We start from the raw sequence: 16,575 nt of genomic DNA, 5'->3' as shown, positions 1-16,575 counted from the left end.
CCACAGACACACACTAACATCAAATGTAATGAAAAATTTTCAATCATTAAGATTTATCATATGCTACTGGCTTTTTATTTAAAAGTAAAATAGGAATATATTTTATGTAGATTTTAAAATGGAAATTTTACTAAAATTAAAAAGAAATATATTTAACAAAATCCATTAGGTTTAAAATAAAAGTTTAAAGAATTACCTCCTAAACTTATCTTTTTTGTCTTTTAAGTCATCAATTTCATTGTGTGTGAACAGATCAGCTATGCGTGTAAGAAGGTTCGCATTGATACAGTTCATGTTGCATGGAGCAGCTACTATGGCGTTCATATTTTTGTGGCAATACTGAATACATTGTTCAACCTGAAAACACAGAATAGAAAATATTTAAAATAGTAATACAAATGATATTGTCAGAGTAATACCTTTCAAGCCAAAATTCAAGAAAAGTCTGACATATACACAGCCAGTAACTGGGTTTTGCCAATTGTGTTGAACTACACTGTTAAATAGGTAAAAATTACAAACACACATAACCAAATTACCTCCAATTCCTTTTATTTAGAACAATAATGAACTTTAAATGGCTGTAGCAGGTATAAATCTTAATCTATATACTAAAGTACATATTCAAATAATTTCTTATAAATTTCATTCTTCTAGATAAGAGCAACAATATTTCAGCCACTTTTTTTCTCAGTCCCGTTTTATCTGCTCTCACACTTCCTTCTCTTTCTAACCTGAGGTGGATTTATAAAGAGTAATAGTAAAGAAAGGGTCATCTTGATTTTTTTCCAAATACTGTGCTAATGGTCTTAATGTAATCTTTAGGATTTAAGTTTCCAACCTAAGCTTAAGGTCTCTGATGTTTTTCTGTAGTCCTTGCTTGAAGCCAGTAAAACCAATTGGCTGAGGAGTACAAGGAACACAGTATAGTAAACTCCAAACAATAAGCTCATCTGCCAACACAGCAAAGCAAGGTTCTGCTCTCTATGTTTTTATCAGGAGCAATCCCCAAATATTTATTTAAATAATAACTATAAAATGTCAACCATGAAAAAATATGAAACCATTTGAATTATAGATTTTTTGTTTTTTGTTTTGTGAGATTGTCTATGTATCCTAGGCTTGCCCAGATATTTATTTAATAAATAAATAAGAAAAATAAACATTTAATATTACAGCTTGAAATAATTGTGTGTGTGTGTATATATATATATATTATAGTTTTATATTTGACCAGCCATTCAAATTATACAATGGTTCTTCCAATTACAGACATAATATACAAGTGATACCCAGTAGTCTTAACGCCTTCTCAAGAGAACAATGTATTGTTACAAATTATGCTCTTAAACTAACAACTATTTTGCTTTCTATACATTCAGAAGAGAAAAAGCTTTAGGTCAATACAGAAATCTATCTATCTATCTATCTATCTATCTATTCATTCATTTATGTTTTTTTTGGACAGGGTTTCTCCGTAGAGCTCTGGATGTCCTGGACTCACTCTGTAGACCAGGTTGGCCTTGAACTCGCAGAGACCAGCCTGCCTCTGTCTCCTAAGTGCTGGGATTATAGGTGTGCATCGCCACGACTGGATGAGGCTAGATTTTTAAATGAATACTTACTAATGAATCCATCTTCAAGAATTCTGAAGAAATAAGGATTGAAATCACATTTCCTGGCTCTAATAAGAAAGAAAAAAACTGTGAAATTTTCTTTTGACTTTTAACTCAATCTTTTCTTTTCATCTTAAAAAAGCATGTTACTTTAATAAAAAAAAAAAAGCCCTGATATATCCTGACTTATATAATTTAGCTTGTATATACAAAAGAAGATGTAGTGTTAAATCACAGGGGAGAAACATAATCAACTGTCCTTGAATTAGATTTATGTTAAAGTACAAAGAGTCTAGCTAAAAACAGTAACATGCAAACCTCACAATGAAACGAGTAAAACAATGATTAATGAGAGCATTATTAATTAAGGAAGTTATTTCAAAAAGGCATCCAGTGCTGGCAATTACATATTTAAATTTAAGACTCTGAAATGTAGTAAAAATTTACTGACAAAATGCTGAAATTACACATTAGTGCCACACGAAGAGGGTCTCCAGGCACACAGACAGGGTAAGGAGATAAATCTATCAACTCTCTAAAATATCCTTAACAAGAAAAAGCCCAGCCATTCCCCACCACTCTGGCACTGCTAATCATTTAAAACCCTTTGTAGTAGAACAATGAGTAAGTAACTCCAACCTTTTCTAAATATCAACTCTAGTTAAAGGTTCTCAACCTGGTGGAAAAGCTTATTGGAAAACTGTACCTGAGGATACACCATCTAATTAAGAGCTAGTAGCTTAATTATAGGAGGATTAATTAAGCATCCTTATACTTTTTTTGGTTAGGATAAAGGTTCTGAAAAAAACTTTATATTTATAGCAGAGACTTAATCTAAAGATAAGCAGTTTCTCTTCTCTTTCTTTCACTCTTATGCACATGGATATGCTACAGTAAACAATTTCCATATACATGTATACACACACACCCACACCCACACACACATATATCTATATTAATGTCTCAATTTTCTTACAATAGGCTACTACTCACCACAAAAGCGTTGTATACATCTATACACACACCTACAAATATATATATGTATACATATATTCATAACAAGATAATCCGAAATCTGGTCTTTGGCTTCAATTTTTTAAAAGACATTACAAAATATAAAGACATTTATTATATGGGTGTTTTGCCTGCACATATGCCTGCACCATGTGCACGCAGTTCCTGAGGAGGACATAAAAGAACACAGTATTGGGGTACAGAGGCCGTCTCTGACATGAACTCAGTGGCTGGCTCTTTGACCACCTCCCTGTGAAGGGGGAGCAGCCTAGCCAGGCCACAGAGGAAGATGATGCAGCCAGTCTTGATGAGACCTGATAGGCTAGGGTCAGATGGAAGGGGAGGAGGACCTCCCCTATCAGGGAACTAGGGAAAGGGCATAGGGGGAGAAGGGGGAGGGTGGCTGGGACTGGGAAGAGACAAGGGAGGAGAGGAGGGAGGGGGCTGCATTGGGAATACAAAGCGAATAAACTATAATAAATAAACATATAAATAAAATTAAATTTAAAGAAAGAACGCAGTATCTTATCAAACTGGAGCTATAGATGATGATGAGGCGCTACACTGGGATTCCAACCTGTGCTCCCTGGAGGAGCCAACAATTGCTCTTCATCATGGAGTCCTCTCTCTAGTGGGCTAAAAATTTGACTTAACAATCTTAAAATTTGAATTTTCATTTAAAGTATTTTTATTTAGAAATCTTTCTCATTAGTTTGGTCAGGATAGTATCATAAACTGTAAACTTTGTAAATCTTTTAAATCTGTAAGCATAGTATAGTAGTTTTGTGTTCGCAGTGCTGACAACTGAACCCTCACCCTCATACACGCTATGTGAGCATTCTTCCGCTGAGTCATACTCCCAACCTCCATTATGTGTGTAAAAATCTTCTGATATTGCTATTCTAGTACAAAGATTTTATTATTTCTTACATAAGTCTAAGCCTACTGAAAGATACTTATCAGTTATCCCTTTCTCAATTACAATCTCACCTGGTAAGATAATGGGTTTCGCTGTGGCATTTTCATACTTGCATGCTCCTTAACATTAACATGCTCCTTATCATTAAGAACACTGGTTCTCAAATTTTAGTCTCAGGACTCCTTTCCAATCTTAAAAGCTGAGACTCTTAAACAGCTCTTGTTCATGTGGGTCATATTTGCCAGTATTTACCACATTGAAAATTATGTAAGCAGATAAATTTTTAAGTCAGTTTTAAAATACAATAATCCTATTACATATGAACATTTTTTTGTGAAAAACAGCTTCAAAATGAAAAAAAAAAGATAGTGTCACTTACTGACAGTTTCTGAAAATCTCTTTAATGTTTAACTGACTGCAGAATTCTCATTATCTGTTTCTCACTCTGTAGCCCAGGCTGGTCTTGAACTCATGGCAGTACTCTTGTCTCAGCATCCCAAGTGCTGGAATTATAAGCCTGAACTACCACGCCTGGCTTCCTGTCAGCTTGTTCTGCATTCAGTTGGTGCATAGACTGCTTTTGGTTGTTAAGCTAAAACTTGACAAGCAGTATTTTCCTGAAGGTTGAATGGAACAGAATCTGCAATGGCATCAATAAACGTCTATTCTGCTCAATGACTCATCTTTCACTCTGAGTGCATCATTAGCCCACTGTAGAATTTATTTTTTAGACATTGCACAATTTGCATTTGGAAAAGGCTGGTCCACTGAGTTATGCATGTTCTCTATTCAGACCCTTTATTGTAAGGAGTCAAATTTGTAAATAAGACCAATAGTATTTCAACAGAAAACATTTTGTGTATGGAGAAACTGTCAGTCACACTGGAACAGGCAAATTTTCCAAAACTCTAATTCTCACTTGAGATCTATTTTTTTAAAATCACTAATAACATATACTATCAACTATTTTCTTTTACATGACTAGCTCATAGTTTTTAAAAATGTGTCAAGCATTTGTCTGAATAATTATGCTTTCCAAAGTAAACATTGTTTCTTTATGTTTAAAAGCCAGCAGGCTTAGCTCATAAATGTACAAATGCTTCCCCTCAAGACACTATCACTGGTATTCGTCAGAAGTGCTGAGGACCATAGAAGAGTCCAAAAAGAATGCATACCTGAGGGTTGAGATTTAATAGTCATTTCTACCACTTCATCAGTAAGTGAACCTTCAGTTTTCCCTCTCCTTTTTTTTTTTGTCTTTTTTTTTTCCAGAGCTGAGGACCGAACCCAGGGCCTTGGGCTATGCTAGGCAAGTGCTCTACCACTGAGCTAAATCCCCAAACCACCCCCCGCTTTTTTAACTATGAGTGCACGGTGTTGGAGAAAACAATGATACAGTTTGCTGTTCCTGCTCTTACTTGGGCTATGAAGCTCAACAGTCTTGCATACCATTGCCTTGCCTTTTCATGTTCTGATCAAACCTCTAAACCTTGTTTACAGGTTTGTTAACATTGCAGACATTTTAAAGAGTCTCTTGGACCCTTTCTAGAATATATGAAACATCAGTTTCTGTAATATGAGCATAAATACCAACATTCAAATGAGCTTCTACATCTCAGTTTAGACCTGAAACAGCTACTGGATGACACACAAATTTCACCACAATATAAGCAACAGATTATTTCTTACCTAAAGTGGGAATCTCACAATCTCTATTCTCCTTAGTGTTCCTTTTAACATACTGTATCAACCAGTTGAAAATGTGAACATCACAATGAACTGAAATGTCCACTTCCTCCCAGCGCTGGGCATCCATAGATAAATATTCAGCAAAGTACTTCATTTCTGATATCAAAAGATCTCGTGGACAAATAAAATCTTCTTTCAAGTTTTTTGCTTCATCACATACATGGATCACCATGTTTGGCCTTCATAAGAGAATGTTACACAGAAATGAGATGGTTAGAATGGAAGGGGAGGCAAGAATACTGACATTTAGTGGATGTCAGAGAACAAGTGGTTCTGAAGAGTTGGACCACAAAAATATGTTTTACACTCAGAATTTCTCATTTCTTGTCTGATTATACCTCAGATTATGATTAATTTTAATAAGCTACCCACTTAATAAAAATTTATAAATATTGTTTTAAAGGAATAATACTTTACACAGGTTCAATTTTATTGTTCAAGTTTCAACTCCCAAAGAACAATAATAGACTCTAATTCTTGTGTAATGACTAACATCTTTACACCTTTGAAAAAGAAAAAAATATCTAAAATGGTTCCTTGAAGAATCAAAATAAAAACCAGTATCACTTACTCATCTATTTTTAGCATCAACACAATTTGGACCCAGACATTTATGAAATATATATTGATGAGTACAGTTACAAAAATTCTTAAGACTATGTGCTTATTTACATACTTAAAATAATTTAGTAGGTTTAAAAAATGCATCTGAAAAGCTTGCTCCAAAAATTACACACTCCTTGAATTTACCTTCTTTGAAAGTGATACATTTTGCTAGGTTTGGCAGTTCCTGTGTCCTGTAATCCTAGGGCCCAGGAACCTGGAGTGGTAGTAATGCCATGAGCCGAAGGCCAGTCTGTACTATACAGTGAGTACCAGGCCATCCTGGGCTACACAGTGAGATCCTGTGTCAAAAATGCAAAAGTCAACTAAAATGAAAAAGTAGGGGTAGGGTACAGCTCAGTCCATGGAGCTGAATTCCCAGAACCCACTTGAGAAAACACAATATGCTGACATGCCTTGTAACTGCAGAGCTGGGAGGATTAGGACTTGGCCACATCTAGCCTAGCCAAGGACTCAGAAGCCATCTCAACAAACAAACAAACAAACAAACAAACAAACAAACGGGATGACACCAAGGCTGTCTTCTGGTGTTCACACATGCACCTTCACACAGACAGACAGAATACACAGACACAAACAAAACAGTGTAATGCACTTCATGCCTTTACATAAGGGCAGAAATAATGTACACAAATGTGAATTGCTTTGTGCTTAATTCAATTTTACAAATTCCAAATATAATAAAGTTAAAATATGAGAAAAAGTATTCTAATCAATGTTCTACCAAAATCAAAAGAGGGCCATCAAGATGGCTCAGCGGAAAGAGTGCTCGTTGCCAAGCCTGAAACGGATTCCTACCAATTAACATTTGGTCACTACAGTTGCTTCTGTGGCACGTTCACCATGGCACACTCTTGACTGTGGAGAGGGAAAGCACAAGTTCAAGGCTAGCTTGGGAATGCTCTCAAGGCTAGCCTGGGAATGCTGACTGGACTCTGACTCACAGTAAACTGACAGGGGCTGCAGAGAGCAGCTCCGAGGCTGAGTGCTTCCCCAGCATGTGCTGTGCCCGGTTAGTCCTCCACACCAGGAAGAAAGGGAGGGACCCTGGTACATGAATTTTGTGGTAGGCGAACTATATTAATAAAGCTGTTATCTACCAAAACTAGATGGGCGGGAATGAAATTTTAGAGATGTCAAAAATATTTTGTATACTCATTGGGTGATAGTTATATGGTATACTATTTGTCAAAACAAGTAAACATTTATTATGCATGCAATTTACTGTATAAGAAATATACAGAATAATACAAAGTATCAACTTGAAGCATACTGAAATACATTCTGATTTTTAAGTATTTATATAGCAATTATATTCAAATAGTTCTAAAATACACATCTAATCTTATTAATAAAGTTCAAGAACTACTTACTTAGATATTTTTCTTTGAGCATTGAAATTTACTTTAAAATGTTAACAGATATTATTTCTAATTTTTAAGAATATGTCAATTAATTTTTAAGAATAGAAAAATCCTCCAAAACTTACAAACAACACAACTGTTAGGTACTAAGTTGTTTTTGTTGTTTGTGTACAGATGAATCTGAACCCACAGTTTACACAACTATGTAATTTAAACCCTTAACGAACGGCAACTGACGTACATAACGACCAAGCACGTGCTTTCACAGTCAGGTAATGTCAGTATTAAATCTCATCTAGCAAACAACCAGCCTCCTACCCTTCAGATTCTCCAGTCTCTTCTCCAGCATTACGAGCAGTACAATTTTCACTTTCCGAAGAGCAATTCCTTGTGGAAGCTATACTATGTCTTCCTTCAATACAAAAACAGACATATAAAAAAGAAGGGGTAGTTAGCATTTCCAGCTGAGAACCGGTCTACTTATGGAATGGCAACACGGTAAACACATGGTTTCCAAGGCAGTGAAGCTGGTATTCGTCAGGTGGCATTCCTCTTTAATATTAATATTGTAAAGCATATAAAGTAACAGTAGGAAATGAGCTGTAACTGCTAATGTTGCAGTGAACATTTTCAAAAGACTGTAATTAGTATTACAAACTAAGTCAAGGACGCAAAAGCTCAGCACAGTCTCTTCTTCCCGAAGTGAATTTCTACTTCAATATGTTGACTGCTGCTGAAATCAAAGTAACTCATTCTCGGGCCTCTAGAGCCTGTGCTTTCTTTTTAAAAATTGTTTATTTGTTTGTTTATTGTATATACAGTATTCTACATACATGCCCGAAGAGGGCACCAGATCTCATTATAGACAATTGTGAGTCTTCATGTGGGTGCTGGGAATTGAGCTCAGGACCTCTGCAAGAGCAACCAGCGCTCTTAACCTCTGAGCCATCTAGAAAACAGCTCTTCAACCTTGTCGCTGTGTCACTTGTATATCTGTTAACTGCAGTAAAGATTATCCATAAAAAAAAAAAAAGATGATGTAAGAGATGAGCAAATTTCTCTAAATGTTTTCCTTTTTAAAATCCCAGCAGTTGGGGAGGCAGTGGTAAGTGGATCTCTGTGACTTCTAGAGCAGTCTGGTTTACACAGTAAGTTCCAGGACAGCTACGGCTATATAAGAGAGATCCTATCTCAAAACAAATAGACAGACAAATAAATAAAATAAAAATTAAAAGTGGCCAAGCATGGTGGTGCATGCCTTTATCCTAGCACTAAAGAAGATCAGGGGGTCAAGGTTATCCTCAGCTACATAACAAGTTTGAGGCCAGCCAGGCTGCATAAAAAAACAAACAAACAAAAAAACCCAAACACCTAAAAAGTAAATACAGCTCGACTCACAACTTGACTTTTAGTTGTGGAAGAAGAAAAATCTATTACACTTTAAGTGTAATACACAAAGAAGAAGAGAGAAAAATGACATAGAAATTTGCTACCAAAATGTCTGCCAAGTCCATTTAAAACACATAAATGAAGACTAGGAATGCAGTCCTGTTGGTAGAAGGCTTATCAAGTATGTCGACATACCCCAGCACTGCATAAGCTGGGTGTCATTTGGCAAGCACGTGGGAGATGGGGAGCAGCTCATTCTCAACTACATAGTGAATTCACATCCAGTCTGGGTGACACGACACCCTTTATCCAAAACACACAAAAAATTATAAACAGTATGTTTACATTGTCATATATAATATATAATATAAAATAATATAATAATATATTATATATTATTATAAGTAAACACCAATCACAATATTATATTTATATTATTATAAGTAAACAATATGTGAAAAACCGGGTTGACACACAGGAGTAGATAAAGTATAGTTAACATTGTGTTATGAAATGTTACTCAGCCTATATTCACAGTTAAGATTTTTGAGGAACAACAAAGACAAGGAGAATTTTTAACACTGACAAAGATGAAAATACTAGCAGAGTTTTACACAAGTGTTTGAATTAGCCTTTAAACAAATAAAGGAAGGATGACTAGATGTACAAAATGTAGTTTTTTTCACAAGGACAAGAAGTGCATTTCATTTTACCACCTTACCTGCTTTGGAAACTGTGTCTTGATCAACTGGTGTCTCTTGAATATCTCCTTGAGTGTCCAGAAGTGAAGATTTAATGTAGGTGGCTAACGTCTCAACAGGACCCTCTCCAGCAGCCATTAAAGGGTTATACTGATTGTCAACAGGAGAGCTGCCGCTGCTCTTCAGTTCATCAAACCTTTTCACACACTGCAATGACATAAAATGGCAAAAATGGAGGTTAAAACAAACAAACCAGAAACCCAAACAAACAAAACTACTTTGTACAAAATGCCAGAATGGTACTTCCTGTGCTCATCAAAAACAAAAAACAAAACAACAACAACGACAAAAAACCACCAAAAAACTCCAAAGCACAGTTCTCTAGAGGCTGAAGCAGGGTGTGCTTCAGAGTTCTAGGCCAGCCTGGGCTACACAGTGAGTTCCAGATATGGTGGCACACTCTTATAATCCCAACATTTTAGAGGTTAAGACAGAGATAATGCAGCATGAGTTATGTTGTAAAATTTCATATAAAACACACACACACAAACACAAAAGAAAAGTTAAGGTCTGTGATTCTCAAACTAGTGTTCAGGCACCAATCACAAAGCTCTATGTTTTCCCTATAAAATTCTTTTTTTTTTAAAGATTTATTTATTATTTATACAACATTTTGCCTGCACAGCAGACCTTACTATAGATGGTTGCTAGCCACCATGTGGTTGCTGGGAATTGAACTCAGGACCTTTGGAAGAACAGCAAGTGTCCTTAACCTCTGAGCCATCTCTCCAGCCCCCTATAAAATTCTTAAACTTAAGTTTGATTCTGAGTTTAAAATTAATAGTCGGTGCTGGAGAGATGGCTCAGGTTTTAGAACACTGGCTGCTCTTAAAGAGGTCCTGAGTTCAATTCCCAGCAACCACATGGTGGCTCGCAACCACCTACAATGAGATCTGGTGCCCTCTTCTGGTGTGCAGGTGTATATGCAGGCAGAATACTGTATAAATAATAAATAAAATAAAAAGAAAATTAATAAAGTCAACAATGTTATCAAGATGAGTAAACTTATCAGTATTTTGGAGCCCATCTGCTTTTCTCCTTATAATTTAACTTATACCAAGAAATACTTTAAATGTTCATCCCAGCAGGATGGTGACAGTACATGCCTTTAATCCCAGCACTTGGGAGGCAGAGGTAGGTAGACCTGAGTTTGAAGCCAGCCTGTGTTCTTACATTATTTGCCTTCTCTTAGCACTAATTCATTTTTTCCTCCACTAAGTTCCTTCTCTACTTTTGTCTTTTTTTTTCCTGAGTGATGGGTATTTAAAAAAAAAAACAATTATTTATTTATTGAAACAGGGTTTCTCTGTGTAGCCCTGGCTGTCCTGGAACTTGCTCTACTGACTGGCCTCAAACTCACAGTTTGCCTCTGCCTCCCAAGTGCTGGATTAAACTAAGGTTCCAGAGGATGTGATGCCCTCTTCTGGTCTCCTTAAGCACTGCATGAATGAGGTGCACAGAAACACATGAAGACAAAAGCATTCATATACACATAAATTAAATATAGAAAAAAACCCTGCATGTTATTTCACCAGATGTTTAAATCCCACATGGGGGGGGGGGAGATCCTGAGTTAAAGTGTTGGTGCTGTTATTTTGTGTTTTAGGAGATATCTGCGGCATTGTTACCTACCTCTTTAGGTGTTAATCCAGGCACAAGCCTTGCCACAGTTTCCCAGTTGATGGTCTGGGGGATTCCAATCAATGGATAAAGGATCATATCCAATACCATTTGGTTATTATTATTCAGAAAATTATTGTTTTCTTGATATCCACGACTCATCTTTTAGAGCTAGAAATAGAGAAAAGTCTTATTTACATCTGAAATTCAGAACTCACCAGAATATTGTAATTGTAGACTAGTTATAGTCCATTCCTAAAAAATTACCTGTTACTATATAAAGAAAAAAAATAAAAACTGACCAAAAACAAACACAGAATATCCATCCGAAATCTCTTCAAACATAAAAGCTTTGAGATTATGACATGAAAGATGGGTACATATAAGGACAGATGGATTAAATATGCAATACAAGTGCAGAATTGCTTTTTTGCTTGTCGTTTGATTGTTTTGAGAAAGGGTTTCTCTATGTAGCCCTGGCTGTCCTGGAACTCACTTTTAGAGCACTCTGGCCTCAAACTCTCAGCGATCTACCTGCCTCTGTCTCCTAAGAGCTGGGTTTAAAGGCATGCCCCACCACTGCCAGCTTGGCGAACTCCAGGTGACAGGCATTTGGGTGTTTATCACAATGTTTTTTTTTTTTTGGTCTTTGCTCTATGTTAACTTTTTTCCAAATAAAATGTTCAGGAAAAGTTGAATATACTTTCTTTCCCTAGAAATGCACTAAGCCTTCCTGGTTCATAGATAATGTAATCAAACAGTGAATCAAAACCTGCAGCTTGCTAAAAGAATTATAATTCCATTTTGTTCCTAAATCATTCCCTCCTGTTTTTCCCTGAGTTCATGGTACAAACAATGTACCATGGGTGAGCATAGGGAACTTGCACAGACATAATGAAATGAAGCAGCCTGGCAACTTAGCATAGCAGCTAATGTGTCTGTGGCTACTGTAACATTACCATTAACTATAAAGAAGTGTTGTTTCTCTATGTTTGATACAACTGCTCTTTCAAAGTTCTTTTTCAGCACTTATCTTCTAATGTGAAATTGACCTGATGATACCCTGGCAGAAAAACCAACAGCCAAAATGTAGCCACACCACGGAGGCAGAGGAGCCTGTGCTTGCTATGAAAGAGGAGCGTGTCCCAATTTACAACATGAGGAAACACGTTTGGAGGAGTTAAGTAATTTACTCAGTGCCATAGATCTAATAAGATACAGAGCAAAGCTTCAAACTTCAATCCAAATCCATGCTTTTTCCATTCTATGTAACAGAGAGGTAGTGAGTTGGAAATGATGGTTTAGGATGGGAAAGGACAGACTCTTTTTTAAATTTTTTTTTTTTTATTTTGGCCTTTCAAGCTGGCATCTTTATTAACCAAATGTGGAAGCAGTTCTTGGCCAGCACCGGGCTGTGGCTCGTCTCAGTGACTGAAAGCGTTGTGTTTTTTTTGTTTGTTTTTGTTTTTGTTTTTTAAGGACAGACTCTTAATAGATTGTAAAACCAGTTATGTATTTCAATGAAACAACTGTGAAAGCTTTGGCTCCTGATAAGAGCTGATAAAAAAGAAAAGGAAACTAACAGAAAACAAAAGAAAGAAAAGAAAAAGAAACTACCTATCCCAAGGTAAAATATTTTAGGCAGCTCTTTATGTCAGTGGAGTTGAGGCACACTATTTTATTTAAGCATTTATGAATACTCCATTCCGTGTCAGGCGTTATAGCTGACGTTGGAACAAAAAAACTGTAGAACATGCTGATGAAGGTTTATGGCTAGTCATGTTCATAGTTTAACTGTCGTTAGTTTCTAGGTTAGGAATACCACTTGAAAAAATAAGCTGCTTTATTGTAAACTATGGCATAATGTAGGGCAAAGATCACTGACCCCTAGCAAAGAGAAAAAGCAAGAGCAGTGTGCCCAGAGCCTGAAGGTCTCTCTGTTTGAGTTTTAGCATCACATGCAGACTAAAAGCCTTATGACTGACAGTGCAGAGAGAATGAGAGGGATCGCTTTGTGAAGGTGCTCTGAAGATACTATAATAATATAATGAGAGCTGACACGTAAAGACAAAAGATTGTGACTTTAGAACACCACACTGCAGTGGAAATGCAGAGCCAGCCAGGAGCACCAGGGAGTCGTTTAAATGAAGCCCTGCCATAGGACATCAAACAGCAGCCAACACAGCATACTTCTATGTGTCTGCACAAAAACTGAGAAGCGACAGCTCAGAGTAGTCCTTGCTACTGAGCAAGACCTGGGTTTGGTGCCCAGCACCCAAGTGGTTTCTTACAACTGTCCATAAATGACTCCAGTCACAGGGCTATAATGACCTTGCCCACCCTTCACGGGCACTAGACATGTATATGGTGCACACAGATACATGCAAACAAGCAAACACACACATAAAATAAAAATTAAGAAATCTAAAACGCAAAAGAAACACAAAAAACATTAAGCGTTCTAAAATCACAGCTTCCAGCGATGTACCTTATTTCAGGACCAGTACAGTGTAGTAATTACAAGTATAGAATCTGAGGTCAAACTGTCCAACTCTGCATCCTCATTCTAACATTCAGATATTATCTAGTTCAAATAATCTGTGTCTCAATGTCCTCATCTGCAAAACAAAGGCAAAAGAGTCGGTAGCTTCCGTATTTCCAGGATGGGCATTACTCTAGATGGGAAGTGGCACCCGACAGGGTGAGGACTGGAGTTTATGGCGGTCACGGTAGCATTCCTGAGATTCAAAAAGGTAACAAACCATAAAGTGAAGTCTGCTGCCAATAAAAGGGATAACGTGGCCTCAGACTACTTACACAGCTTTACCATCTCTAGCAGTGTAACCAGGGGCTCCGACTGTTTCAGCTATAAGGAAAAGAATAACTGCTTTTAAGATAATTTAATATGGCAATTATTTTTTTCTTATCTTACTTTGGCCAATAATTGACAGAAGTTTTTTCAAGAATTAGTCGAATCACTTAGAAAGTATTGCCTAGCATAGAACTTCGTTTTACCACCTGGGGTAGGGTCTTGTTTTGTAGCCTAGGCTGGCTTCTAACTCATGATCCTCCTGCCTCGGGGTTAGGGATTCCAGGTGTATACTGACACACTCAGCTTAGGCTGGGCCTTTTATCTTTAATTCATCAGAAGAATGACCAGCAAAGCAGATAGTTCCAAAAAATGTTTGCTGACTTAATAAAGTCACAAAGCCTTAAAGTTTCAACTTTAAATGTATCTTGTGGAACCCATTCCAAGTTGAAGATTCATAACTTATGTGAATATGTAAGTATCCACACTGTACAAAAAGAAATATGGAAACTTAATCTGGGAATGTAGATGAGTGGTGGGTGCCATCCTTGCCTAATGTGTAAGGCCCCGGGTTGACCCCTAGCAAAGAGAAAAAGCAAGAAAACAGTCTACGGGAGAATTCAAGACAAAGACCCCTTGTATGCTGCTTTTTTGTTTTAACTTCCAGAAAAAAAATTAATTAAAAATCCTTTTCTTTGGCAGGGGTGGGGGTAGGGATGAGGGGGTAGTAAGGGGGGGTGGTGTTGAAGTGTACTTTACCACTGAGCTAAATCTCCAGCTCTGAAAATTTCAAGAACGTTGTCTCCATCAAATTCTTAAAAACTCTTTTCAAGGACTGGAGAGGTGGCTCAGAGGCTAAGAGCACCGGCTGTTCTTCAAAGGTCCTCAGTTCAATTCCCAGCACCCACATGGTGGCTCACAACCATCTATAGTGAGATCTGGTGCTTTCTTCTGGCCTGCAGGCACACATGCAGGCAGGATATTGTATAAATGGTAAATAAATAAATCTTTAAAAAAAAAAGCCTTTTTTTCAATATGATATCCATTTCTTCATGTGTATGGATGATTTAAGTAATTTAGGTGTAATTTTTTTTCTGTTGATACAACTGAATTTTTCCAATCAAGGGAAAAAGTATTGTATAAAATTAATTATGAGAACATTAAATTAATGTTAAATTAATCTATGAGAACATATGCTTTAGGGCCTGACTACAGGTATGAAAGGGAAAGCACTGACAAGTAATCTTTAGTAAAACATACAGTCTCTCAGGACAGCTGGTGCATGCATGTCATTCTGGAAAACATATTTAAAAAACTATCATCAAAAGAAAATATCTGAAGCTCAAAATTATCTGCTCATGCACGATAAAATACCATACTTTCAAAGCGTTTAAGGCCTGACAGTATCTACCAAAATCTGAAAATTCCATTGTTTAACATACTACACTTTTAAAGAACCTAACTTATTTTCATATTTTCGCTTATTCGCATGCATGGGTATCTGCCTTTTCATTCTTCACTGAAAAAGCGGCTCCTGATTTTTTCCCTGGGCAGAGGCAGGAGTGGAAGGAGGGGGACACCGGGCAGGTGGAGGGCCTGTGGCACAGGAGGGGGAGCTGTCACCGCCGACCCATCCCGAGCGGGGCAGCCTTCCTGACCCTGGACCACGACCTGAAGTAGGCGGTTGGCTCCGGTTCCGAAGGACGTAACATCGCCGCCCGTCCGAGCCCGGGGCTCCTGCGCGGCGCGACCTCGGGGACCGGCTTCCGCGGCGTGGACGCCGACTGCGGGCGCGGGCTGGACGGGGCAGACAAAGGGTCCGGACGGAGGCTGGCGGGGGCGGCGAGGGCGGGAGCCGGGCGGCCGAGGCTGAGCTCCGGCCGCAGCGCGAGGGCGGGAGCGGCTGCGGGCGGCGGCGGGACCGGGCGGCGGGCTGCGCCCGGGCGTCCGCGGGCTTCCGGGCCCGCGCGGCCCGCCCGGCGGGATGGGGCGGCGGCGCTCCCGGCCTGGCCCGCCTCCGCCTCCCGGGCGGGTGCTCGGCGTCCCTCACCCCCTCAGGGCCGCGACGGCCCTCACCGCACCCGCGTCTCCCGCAGCGGCCGGCACCGCCCGCGCCCCACCCGCCCGGCGCGCGAGCCCGGCTGAGGCGGCCGCACCCGCCCGCGCCCGCGAGCTGGCCGCCCCGCGCGCGTGCCGGGGGGCGGAGCGACGGCCGGTGCGGCGGGCCAATCGTCGGCCAGCGCCGCCGCGGACGGCCCAATGACCGAGGAGCTCCTGCGGGTGGGCGGGTGCCGCCGCCCCGGAGCACCGCCCACCGCCTCGCCTGCGCCTGCCCCTGCCCCTGCCCCTGCCCCTGCCCCCTCCGGCCTCTGGTCCCGGGCCTGTCGCAGTGCAGCGTCCCCACCTTCTCAGCGTCCTGTCTCTTAGCAACTGGATCCTGCGTGCTTGATCTCAGATGACCGACGGGAGAGGGTGCACAAGAGGGATAGGTGGGAGAGAAAGGGAGCTCGAATTAAAAGAATGGAGACACTCTTTCCTTGCCCGTCATTTCGGCATAAGCTGCTTACGTAGAACAGAAAGTGTATGTACGAGCTAGGATAGGGCGTTGGCTGGCTGTTAAAACATACCGTAAACTGGAAAGCTCGTGACTGCTCAGATAGTGTGGAAAATGACATTCGTGTTAAACTTGGAAGGCTGATTGTCAATCTCA

General features: G+C 39.2%; 1 protein-coding gene across 3 annotated transcripts in view; it reads right to left on the bottom strand.

Annotated features, from left to right (window-relative positions):
* The window catches only part of Sanbr (SANT and BTB domain regulator of CSR), a 49,505-nt gene extending 33,868 nt beyond the window's left edge, over positions 1-15,637 (bottom strand). For 2 of the 3 annotated variants that reach the window (XM_060365148.1, XM_021626621.2), the window contains exons 1-7: positions 13,545-13,674; positions 11,069-11,227; positions 9,397-9,583; positions 7,605-7,698; positions 5,239-5,477; positions 1,626-1,684; positions 197-357 (exon numbers count right to left, since the gene is read on the bottom strand). In XM_060365148.1, coding sequence (XP_060221131.1) covers positions 197-357; positions 1,626-1,684; positions 5,239-5,477; positions 7,605-7,698; positions 9,397-9,583; positions 11,069-11,218 — 890 coding nt within the window. In that variant the 5' untranslated portion in view covers positions 11,219-11,227; positions 13,545-13,674. Of the gene's footprint in view, positions 1-196; positions 358-1,625; positions 1,685-5,238; positions 5,478-7,604; positions 7,699-9,396; positions 9,584-11,068; positions 11,228-13,544; positions 13,675-15,536 lie in introns of those variants that run through there. The other variant, XM_060365147.1, reaches the window with a different exon arrangement.
* Between the last annotated feature and the right edge of the window lie 938 nt (positions 15,638-16,575).

Source organism: Meriones unguiculatus, chromosome 12 (assembly GCF_030254825.1).
Source record: "Meriones unguiculatus strain TT.TT164.6M chromosome 12, Bangor_MerUng_6.1, whole genome shotgun sequence".
In the NCBI taxonomy this organism is placed as follows: Eukaryota; Metazoa; Chordata; class Mammalia; order Rodentia; family Muridae; genus Meriones; species Meriones unguiculatus.
This window is presented reverse-complemented; position numbering and strand designations above follow the sequence as displayed.